This window comes from Hypomesus nipponensis, chromosome 1, assembly GCF_054491055.1.
Source record: "Hypomesus nipponensis isolate SF chromosome 1, ASM5449105v1, whole genome shotgun sequence".
NCBI lineage: Eukaryota > Metazoa > Chordata > Actinopteri > Osmeriformes > Osmeridae > Hypomesus > Hypomesus nipponensis.
This window is the reverse complement of record NC_140361.1, coordinates 7,529,378-7,540,538: the sequence shown is the minus strand read 5'-3', so window position 1 is coordinate 7,540,538 and position 11,161 is coordinate 7,529,378. Positions and strand designations below refer to the sequence as shown.

Here is an 11,161-nt window from a genome sequence, read left to right as displayed (position 1 = left end):
AAAGACCCTGAGGACACAGCCAATCCAGGGCAGCTGGAGGACAGCCAGTAAACTGGAGATTGGAGGAGAATATAACCCGTGGAAGGGCTCTTGGGAAATTAAAAACTAATAGAATAAAGTTTTTTTTGTGTTTCTCCATGTGGAAACTGGAGATAAAGTAATCTTTGGAAAAATGCCACAAGAATGCATGTTCTTCAGGTCAAAGTGTAAAGAGGTTTAGGTTTTGAACTGTGTCTATGCAAACAGTATTAAAACCAAAGAGTTGTAATGCTGATGTTATGTATCCAATACAATCCACTTTTTGTTATTAAAGCTAACAAAGTGATATATCTGGAAGTAAGAAAGTGGGAGAGTGAGTAAGTGTGAGAGAGAGAGAAAGAGAGAGAGAGAGAGAGAGAGAGAGAGAGAGAGAGAGAGAGAGAGAGAGAGAGAAAGAAAGAGAAAGAGAGACAGCAACAGAGAATGCAAATATTTTCAGTGAATTCATGCTTTAACTGGAGAGACAGTTTTAGGCGGGAATCCAACATTTCTTCAATGTCACTGAACCCTGTAGAGGACAAGTTGGTTAGACAGCCATGCGGCAGTTACAGTGAGAGGGAGAAAAACAGGAAGGCCGGGTTGTTTGGAGTAAAGGACAGAGGGCGGACTCCACTTGTTTTTCTGACGCATACTCATTGGACCAGGAGGGCTTCTAATTCAATTAAACATGAACTCCCCCAAAAACTTGCTCTCCCTTCTTGTTGTTCTTCCTTCTTTTACTGAACTATCCCTCTCTGAATCCATTCCCGTATACACGTGCGATAACCTTCCCACTTTCCTTTCTGTCTGGCCCCTCTCTTTCCATGTGGGTGTCTGTTGTGTGTCCTAGACATTTGTCTCTGTCTTGTGTGTGCATCTGAGCAGAGAGGAATACCACCCATACCACAGGACAAGGACACCTACCCACCACTGCAGCCTGACAGGACAATAAGCAATAACTCTCTGTGTAGATAAAAGAAAGGGAGAGGCTCTCACACAGAAACAGTCTATCTAACATGAAACAGCCTCAACAACACTTGTGTTGTGCCATGTGTTGCTAAACAGCAGCTGTGTGTCCATGCACAGTTCCACCTGAGATCAGAGACAAAGTGGGTCATGATTAGGTTGCTTGATCATAGCAAATACTTTCAAATATAACTAGTCATACCATAGCATGTCTAATACACTACAGAAAACCACCTGTTCTGACTCCCACTACCCCATGGATGGAAATTAAAGTGGAAATGCTTAAACAGACTACACATATGTAAAAGGAGCTACACTGGAAGAAAGGTTCATGGAATTGCGAGTCCCTTAAGATTTTAACAGGGTCAATGCCAAAGATATGCCAAGGTAAGGCAAATTGTTTGATAGTCCTGCAGATTTAAGGACAAAGGTCAACTTGAAAAGCATATATTCTCACCATTCATACTTTGGAGATCTACTAAAAGCTTATTGGCGTAACATCGTGTGACATGCCTTATTCTAAAAGGGTTCTTCGTCTGAAGCAACCCACCTTGTCGAAGGAGCAATGACGCCCTCATGTGGCAATGTACATTTAAGACTTTCAAACACATATGAACGACCCACTGACGAACAGACAACAGAACTGCTAGTTGTAGCCAAAAACGAGCCAAGTAGTGAACAGTTGGTGAGTATTATTATTTTATTGATTTACCACCACCACCTGAAATCTAACACATTCAGCACAGAGAAATCCAGCACAACCAAACTGTAACCACTGGGGCCTGGGATTCGTTTTTTAAAAACTGTACAAAAAGGTGACTTATATTTAAAAAGTTCATATCAAGCCTTTTATTTGGTATACAGATAATATTTCATATATTTATACAGTCTTGTTTATAGATATAACATGTGCCACTGCAAAGTCACAGACAAAATCTTTATCTTTAATAGGGACAAAACAAAAACAAGAAGAAATATATATATTTATATATATATATAAGGATACAAACGCGCTCAAGTTGAGTACAGGTAAGAGTGTAGAAGTGAACAATGTTCAAAAACGGAATGATGAGGTAACTGCTTAGCAGAAAGAACTACTGAGACGCTAATAATGGCCCAGATGGATCGCAACAGACACCGGTGGGGCAACCGATGGGGCATGCGGGCGTTGTGGTGCTGGGCACCTCTCCTACTGTACCACACTGCAGCAGTCAAAACACCAAATCAGTAGCCGTTGGAAGCTCGCAAACACCAGAGGCAAGTCCTCAAGTCCTGTGCTCTAAGTTTGGTTGAAACAAGCTACAGCGGTGAAAAGCCAGCGTGCAGCATTTGTAAAACGTGTACGCGATTCAACTGCATCTGACGAACGTTTAGTGGCAGGGGAGTTGTGGCTTGGAGGCAAGTTCCTCAACCACAGGGAGAGACGGTGGACACACTTCATCCTCCGGTCATGCAGACGCCTGTTCACCACCAGTGAGGTAGGAATCGGAGAAGTCTGTTTTTAAGCACTGGAAAACCTTAATGGACATGGGACTTATCATTTGGTGGTATTCACCCTTATGCAAGTCAATTGGCAGAAGGACTAGATCCCAGACATTAAGGTTAAATTCAGGTGGAATGAAGCATATAAGATGCCCTTGGTGTGCTGCTCACATTCACACTCAGACATATCTAAGGTCTGGTACATATAGAAACTCAGGCATGCTCAGAAACGCAAATACAGTCTCGCTAACACACAGACAAACACAGAGGCCAGGAAACACACACACACAGGCAATTTTGTGTATACATATGCATGCACATGTAACAACCAATTAAACTCGGTTACACACACACATACACACACACACACACACACAGGTGCAGTCGAAGCTGAAGGACATTCACAGCTGAGAAGACGTGAGGCTTAACAAAAGTCGATTAGGGTTGGACAGGATTGTGTGTTTGTGTGGGCGAGTGGGGGGGCAGTGCTAAAACTGTTTAACAGTTGGAGTGGTTTGTCTCCCTCTGGTGGTCACTCAGAGTCTCGCTGGACCTCGGAGGCGTCGGCCCGACAGATGGGACATGTCCTGTTAGCCTGGGTCGGGAAGGAGGGAGAGGACAGGAAACAAGAAACGAGAGAGTGAGACAGATGAAGACAAAGTTTTGGGTTCAAAACCTTTAAAATAAATATATCAGTCAGTAGCAAAACATCTTACCCTTAGCCACTTGTCGACACACTTGCCATGGAACTCGTGACTGCAGGGTAGAACTCTCAACAGCTGTCGAGACTCAAAATCACTCATACACACCACACACCTGTGGGAAAACCACATTAATATGGGCAAAAACATACTTAAGCAATAAGCCCCGCGAGGCCGTGGTTTACGTTGATTTTAGAACAGGTAAGGGGAGTTGTTAAAAACCCCCTTACCTGTTCTAAAATCAGCGGAAACCACGGCCTCGCGGGGCTTATTTCTTTTCTAAAGCTGTTACTACAAATATTTGATATGGTTTCATCAATAAAAACTATTAGAAACAAAATAGTTTAATAAACCGTCATTCTTCCGCTACTACAAAGTATAGTTCCTACATAAATCGTTGCCACGCAACAGTCAGATGGACATCTTTGCTGTCTTTTTCAATTTGAAATATTCGATGCGCAGTAATATGGAATGTTAAAGAATGTTATGAGGACAACCTGTGAGGTTATGCTGGATTTTACAACGGCATGGAATGCGATATAGCCAATCACAATCAAGGATGGGAACAACCAGTTTTAGAACAACCAATAACCAACGTGTATAATTGTAAACGCCAATGATCCAACTGGCTGCTGCAACGGGACAGAGGGAGACAGAGCGCGCAACCAAAACACAGAGAGAGAAAGAAAGAGCGAGAGAGAGAGAGCGAGCACTCACAGGGTTTGTTCTGACTGGTGGTTGTTGGGGTTGAAGCGGTAAGAGGGCAGCTGTTCGATGTCCCCCTTGGTCAGGCCCCGGAGCTTGGCCTCGCCCAGCCGCTCCGCCAGGTTGAGCAGGGCCTCGTAGTTCTCCACCTCCCCATCGTCCACGTCCAGCTCCAGGCTGATGGCGGGGCCTGGGGGCTGCACGGGCAGCATGGAGCTGGGGGAGCACAGGACGAGGACGAGGGGACACTTCATGACACTGAACGTGGATCAGTAGTGTGGATCAGTAGTTTAAAGGTGTGGGTCGGTAGTTTAAAGGTGTGGGTCAGTAGTTTAAAGGTGTGGGTCAGCAGTTTAAAGGTGTGGATCAGTAGTTTAAAGGTGTGGGTCGGTAGTTTAAAGGTGTGGATCAGTAATTTAAAGGTGCGGGTCAGTAGTTTAAAGGTGTGGCTCAGTAGTTTAAAAGTGTAAGCAGTTAGAGGTAAAGGAACAACGCCATGATCAGGAGTGATGGTTAAACCGCCTGTGGTGAGATTCCTCCAGGAGGTCATGAAAGACGCTCGTTTTAGCTTTTCACAAAAATCCCCAAAGGGGCCGATGAGCTACTTACAGGAAGTAAGGCAGGAAGCTGGGGTGGTAAGGCGAGGGTGGCAGTGGCAACTGGGAGCGGTGGCGTCGCCCTGGGATACGACGAGGCATGAAGTTTGGATACGACTGAGAAGCACAGAGTAAGAGAGAGAAACAAACATGGAAATCATTTACAATTAATACATCTTAAACGTGCCTCATTGAATGCTCCTTTAATGTGGGGGTTGGGGTATAGCTCACCACTCCAAAGAACTCCTGTGGCAAAGGATCGTGGGAGAGGAAGTGCAGCTGGGTGGAGTGGGGGGGCAGTGATGGGTGTGTGGCAGGGGGGTAGTGGAGCCCCGCACCCAACGACAGGTGCTCCCCCAGAAGCTCCACATCGTTCTCTATCCTCTGCAGGGGCTGGCACCGACGGACAACAAGACACAGGGAGGAAAAGAGAGACAGACAATCAAAATAAAGGTTGCAAGTGCCTTCCTAGTGACTTAAGAGTGTTGAACGACTGCCAACCTTAATGTCAGTTCCTGTAAATTCACATGGAAAGTTTTCCCCACAGAAAATTCCTGTCATTTTGCGACTCCCACTAGGATAACAGTATGCTCTGTAGCTGGCACCACATGTAGCCCTGTAGAATAACTTAACGGACTCATTCTCCCCCCCCCCCCAACAGAAACATGATCCACACGCCCCACTCACACTCACCGAGCGGGCCTGCTGGGTGGGGTAGGGTCCGAACTGGCCCGGCTGGGGCAGGTGAGCGGGGTGGTGGGACAGGTGTGGGGGTGGTTGATGGGAGAGGTGGGGGGGCAGGAGGAAGGCGGGGTCACTGGAGAGCAGCGAGGGGAAGTGGTAGGGCATGGGCAGGTGCTGCACAGAGCAGGTCTGCAGAACCTGAGGAAGGGAGGGACAACGTCAGCTCTCACCAGATCTGCTTCACAGTCACTGGTCATCCATCACACAGATTAGACATCCAGCCCATTTCAGCTGGCAGGCAGAGGGACACATTTCCAGTCACGGGTGGAACTCACAGGTGGTGCCACGCTGCAGACGGGGTAATGCTGACCGCTGAAGACCACTGAGCATGCTGGGAGCTGCTGGGGGGCGGAGCGAGGGGGCAGGCCAGGGGGAGCCCCTGGAGGAGAGACTGGGTAGGACACCTGAGCAGAAGCCTGCGGGCGGGGGAGAACAAAGGGAAACAGTTCAGGGAAATAGATCCAACAAATCAATCATTTGCACTCTTGTGCATTTACCGTCCACCCACCAATTTCTTCCACTCAAATCTGACACACTTGACTCACTTAATAACCACACACAAAACATTCACAAACCCCACTAAACACACTTTAAGGGCCTACACGAGACACACACTTGCCACCAGAAGGTTGCCATCAACTGCCACCCATTAACATTTGAGTAAAAACAACACCAATGACCTTGACCAAAAAAATTATGAAAATGAAATAGCTACCAACCTGGTCATGGAGGTCCAGCATCATGGTGCTCTGCTGCTGGGGGGGGTGGGGGTGCTGGGGAGGGTGGGGGTGTTGGGCAGGGTGGGGGTGCTGGGCAGGGTGGGGGTGCTGGGGAGGGTGGGGGTGCTGGGGAGGGTGGGGGTGCTGGGGGAGGGCGGCGGGGTGCAGCAGCCGAGGAGACAGATTGGAGGGGTGGAGGCTCCGTGGGGACAGGTTGGAGGGGTGGTAGGGCCTCTCATCGAGGGGAGGACCCCGGGGGGCCTGCTGGGCGAAGGGGTACGTCTGGGGGAGCGCGGCGTGGCGGTAGTTCTCGTCCTGGGGCCCAGAGGGAGGGCCATGGTGGGGGTGAGGGGGAAGGTGGTGGTGGTGGGGGTTGTGATGGTGGTAGTGGTGCTGGTGGTGGGGGTGGGGGTGAGGGTGGTGACGGGTGAGGCGGTCCCGACGGCCACGCTGGCGTCTCATTGGAGGGCTGGGGAGGGGAGGGTCAGATTAGCACCATCATCAGTACCATGGTCATGGTCATCATCAGAGGGCCGCTGCAGGGGTGCTCATACCTGCGGCGGTTGCGGACGGGCGTGTGGCAGCGCTCGGGCATGTAGTGCGGGTGAGGACGGCGACTGGGGGGCAGCTCCCACGGACGGATGGGGGAGGAGGGAGTCGGGGGGGAGACCGAGCTGAGGTCCAAGACAGACTGCTGGGAGAGACGCTGCCGCTTCGGGCTCGGACTGTCCTCCATCTGGAGGAAGAGACAGGAGAGGGACAAAGAGACAAAAAAAGAACATTTCATTTACTGGTCCGTCAGCAGGTATAGATATCATGACAAATACATATATGTATATCATATCTGCATTATGTAAAACCATGTTACTGATATAACCCAGCCATATAGGAATTTGACTAAATCTTGTGACATCATTTAAAGAAGGTGGTACTAAGAGGTTCTTCCAAACTACAGTGGATTATCCAGCTCACCTTGTCCCGGTCGTCATTGCACACACTGTCTGAGTGAAAGTGAAGCCCTCCCCCTAGAGGATGGAGCGAAAACAACAGGCTGAGGTCAAACACCAAAACATCACAACAAGCGCCAAGACCTCATCCTGCTTCACCATCACAAATACACCAGTAGTCACTCCCTCCCCCTCTTTCCTAAGTCTTGTTTTTCCTCAGGAATAAAATGATATGAGGGCCCAGCAAACTGTTTGGTGTTCAAAGATGGATGATGTGAACTTCAAAGAGACACTGATCTATTAAAACTCTCACCAACTGTCCCTCTGATCTCCAACATGACTCTGCTATGCCTCTCTACACTCAAGCACACAAAACACACCAACCTCCAAGCGTGCACACATACACACAATCCTTCACAGACACACAGAGTTGTCCTTGTGCTCTTCAGAAGGGAGTTTTTTTTGTTTGTTTTCATCTCACATACAGTATGTATGTATGTTTTATATATATATATATAAATAAAAGGAGTTCTTTGAAAACATTCAGAGCACCACTGTCTACCCCTCCTTCAGCAAGCCTGTTTAAAAACAACAGATCTGAGAGGCCTCTGCCTCTCTTTCTTCCCTTTGCAATGGTGCTCTGGAGTGCTGTGAAGTCTGCAGAGAATGTCAGCTCAAAGAGGCCCAGTCGGCGGCTGCAGAGCACAGGCCACATGCATGAGGGCTGTGACTGAGACACCAGAAAACACAAAAGCAGAAGGGGGGGGGGGGGGGGAGGACTGAGGTCCAGACATGTTTCAAGCCTTGCTACTCTTGACAACTGAACACGAACAGCTTCCAAACTAAAAACTGTAAGACTTCATCGACATGACACATTTAGCAGCACAAAACATCCAGCGTTGTCTGTTAAGAGCTAAAAGAGATAAAGACACACGCCAAGAAAGAAGGGAAATGAGAGTCGGAAAATGATACTAATATTCTCAGCCCCTCCAGATCCAGTCCTGACACATTCCCCTGAAAGTGAAGTTAAGAGTTGTGAAATCCTGAGCACTTGACTCCCCCCATCTCCTCTCCCTCCGAGAGGAACACACACACATGCACACTTCAGAAAAAGGCATCTGCAGCTGCTAAGAGAGACAAGGAGGATCAAACAGCTGGGAGACGGAGCATTTCAGTCATACACACATGAATCCCTCTTTGTAGTGTTTGTGCCTGCAAACTGGGGTGTGTGTGAATGTGTTCCTCTGCGTGGGTTATTTTGGGTCGGGAAACAGCAGTGCAATGCCATTACAACAACAGCGCTCCATTAAAAGCTTGTATTCATTCATGGCTCTTTCTGCCGAGGGCAATGCACTCCATTAGAATGACACGCTGCTTCCTCCTCCTGCTTCCTGGTTAGTGGAATCCACTAATATCACTTTTAAAGTTCAGGCACATCGGACTTCATATAACTCTATGGTATTGAAGAGAAGGGTTTAAAGTGACAAATAACAGGTTCAAAAGTTCTAGGTAGGTGCTCTTATGGACCTTTGCTGTGCTCTCTGTTTAGGAACGTGTATTTAAAATATGATGCAGTCAATGCAAGCACTAATACTCCAGGTCAAATGAGTCAGAACTCACTAGCTATATGTCGCTTACTGGAAACGTGTTCATACTGAGCCTTCGGGTGATTTATTTCTAGTGACCAAGTGTTGAGAAGGTCCAGCTTTGACAAAAAGGACTGGTTCCATTCTAACCGTAACAAAACAGAAGCAGGAAAAAACAGCATGGAGATTACATGGAAAGCCCAAATGAGCAATATTAGACATATCACAATGCTTTGAGCAGTGTGCTAGGCCGGCACTTCACACCTGTCAAACCACCAGCAGTATAATCACCTAGGAGGTGAGATGCATGCAGATGAGAAGTCTGCCCTGTGATGCAGCATGTAGCTTACCAACGCCAAGATGTCTGTGTGCTCCGTGCGAAGCATGCCGCTGAGCCCCGGCAGGTAGGTAGTTCCCCTGGGTATGTTGGTTATCCGTGTAGCTGCGTGCCCCGTGAGGCATCCACCCGGGGTTGTTCTGTTGGGGGTAGTTAACCCCGACCCCGCCGCTGGAATTTAACATACTCCCGTTGCCGATTGCGTTGCTGCCGTTCCCTCCCCCGTTCATGCCATAATGATAGAATCCTGACCGCGACCGTGAGCGAGTCCTCGGGGGGTCCATGGCTGAAGGAGGAGGTAGTGTGAAACTGTATTGAGGTAGATAGCTGATGTCTGGACGAGGTTCACCGTAGCAGGAGCCTCCTTCTTTTCAGGCCGCCTTGTCTCCTCGTCCCCTTATCCGCCTTGGTATCTCCGTTACCGTCTTGGAAGTCTTCTTCCTCCGCATTAACCGTTTGTTAAAGGGAGAGGTAAACTGCTAGTACCGAATAATAGGTAGGCTACAGAGCCGTTATCTAATGCTCATCATGCAACATAAGAAATGGGTCTTTCTTTTCGACTCTGCCGAGTCCAGCTGTGTTGTTGCACCTCAGCTCACGCAGTGAACGCAAACGATCGCCCTAAAACGATTTTATATCCCTGTGAAATCAATAATGTGGTATCAGTTGCAGTAATGATCACACCACCAAGACACTATAGTCTGGATGGCATACCAACATTTTCATTTATTTCAAAACTGCAGCCAGATGAAGGAACAGTTGAACCAGATCGCTTTATGTTACCATTTCATCAGTAAGCCTCGCAGATATCCCCATGTTCCCTACACTACGCAAATAAATATTTGTAGTTCATTTGAGCACAACAAAGTTCCACGTAGTTTGCGTAAAAATCTCGCTTAAAATTTTTTTTTTTTTACAAATAATTTGAAAATGTAAGATATAATTCAGATATTAGTACTGATACCTTTCAGGTACTTTTGGTCTTGGTTAGTTAGCATTCGGCGCTACTAGCTCGTCAAGCACACAAGGCACCACAAACCAAGGAGTCTAGCTACTACTCCTACTTAGCTAGCGTTAAGTCGGTACTGTACTGTAGCACTATTAGCCAGCGTAATCGACAAAAATGTACGTAGCTACATATTCAACTATTAGATTGATCACATTAAACCTTCAAAATCTGAAACATACTGACACATTATTTAGCAATCTCAATATTCTTGCCGGTTAGCTCAATCTAATTATCGCCTAAAAATATACCATTGTCGTAGCTATCATTGCTAGCCTAGCTAGCTAACAACAACAGGAAAGCTAGCCGAGTTAGTCAAACAAGCCAGAGCAGCCGACATTTCAAGCTACCCAGCGATGTAGTTCAGCAAGCACACTAACCTCTTAGATTTTTGGGGGTTACAGCAGATATTGGTGAGCGAATCCTCTGTTTGAAGCAATCAAGTGTGATCATTTGTCTTCAGATTATTGGTCTTAGTCCAATTTAAATCCACACACTATACATTCGCTGGTGTTTTCTCTGGATGTCAGTGGGTAGCGCAAGTGAAGATCAATCAATGGGATTTTCAGATCTGTCGCCAGGCTAGTCAAATAGAATACAGAACAAATTAAACGATTTGTCTTTTCACGCCCCAAATAAAATAAGGCAAATAAGGCTACTTGCAATGATTCACTTTGTACGATGTCTTCAAAGAGATTACAACAGAATGCAACGAAATGGGCGGTGACAATGTATCAAGGAAACAGAACAGCAATAATCGATGCCATGATCGACTCGTTTAGTCTGACAAACGACTAGTAATAACCACGCTAATTAATAATTGAGCAGACCGTTTCAGCACGAATCCAGAAATTACATGGTATAGTGTGGCGTGATTTAAGGCATAAATACTACGTTATTAATAATATGATTTGCAGCATCTTAAAATATAATAAACATCTTAAAATATAATAAGTTATTGCATTTTAAAATGTTGCCAATCATCCCTAGGTGTATACTGTAAAAGATGATCATTTGGTTTTTGTTGTAAAATAAATGGATATAGTATAGAATTAGTAACTATTTTTCAGACCTGCCCTGCCCCATCATGTCCATGTCTTGCAATGCTTCACACCAGTGATCTACAACAAAATAAGTTGTATTTTACCCTCTCCTTCTCCCTCTAATTTAATACACACATACACCATTATAATATGCAGTGAAAAATATGTTTTACACCACAAATGTGATAAAGGGTATGCTTATAATGTGTAAAAACAATAGAAACAATTGATTAAAACATTAAGTAATTTTAGCAGACGCTCTTATCCAGAGATTATAACCTGTGTGTTTGTAACTAAACATACCGACATGC

General features: G+C 46.4%; 1 protein-coding gene across 1 annotated transcript; it reads right to left on the bottom strand.

Annotated features, from left to right (window-relative positions):
* Positions 1-1,661: 1,661 nt before the first annotated feature.
* On the bottom strand, positions 1,662-10,513 carry LOC146302304 (E3 ubiquitin-protein ligase RNF38-like). Its single transcript, XM_084676670.1, has 12 exons — positions 10,188-10,513; positions 8,815-9,441; positions 6,904-6,956; positions 6,486-6,667; positions 5,932-6,400; positions 5,488-5,628; positions 5,162-5,350; positions 4,700-4,861; positions 4,482-4,585; positions 3,885-4,088; positions 3,183-3,282; positions 1,662-3,061 (listed from the first exon to the last, which is right to left on the bottom strand). Exons 2-12 carry the CDS (start codon positions 9,083-9,085, stop codon positions 2,999-3,001), a joined length of 1,938 nt encoding a protein of 645 aa, XP_084532796.1. The 5' UTR covers positions 9,086-9,441; positions 10,188-10,513; the 3' UTR covers positions 1,662-2,998.
* Between the last annotated feature and the right edge of the window lie 648 nt (positions 10,514-11,161).

What these genes read in the sequence shown, in the direction of transcription:
- LOC146302304 (XM_084676670.1), bottom strand. Translation starts at nt 9,085, where the DNA reads ATGGACCCCCCGAGGACTCGCTCACGGTCGCGGTCAGGATTCTATCAT. An exon ending in TGCTGGACCTCCATGACCAG is followed by an intron (nt 5,629 to 5,931) that starts GTTGGTAGCTAT and finishes CCCCGCCCGCAG; the next exon opens with GCTTCTGCTCAGGTGTCCTA. An exon ending in AGCTTCCTGCCTTACTTCCT is followed by an intron (nt 4,089 to 4,481) that starts GTAAGTAGCTCA and finishes GTGCTCCCCCAG; the next exon opens with CTCCATGCTGCCCGTGCAGC.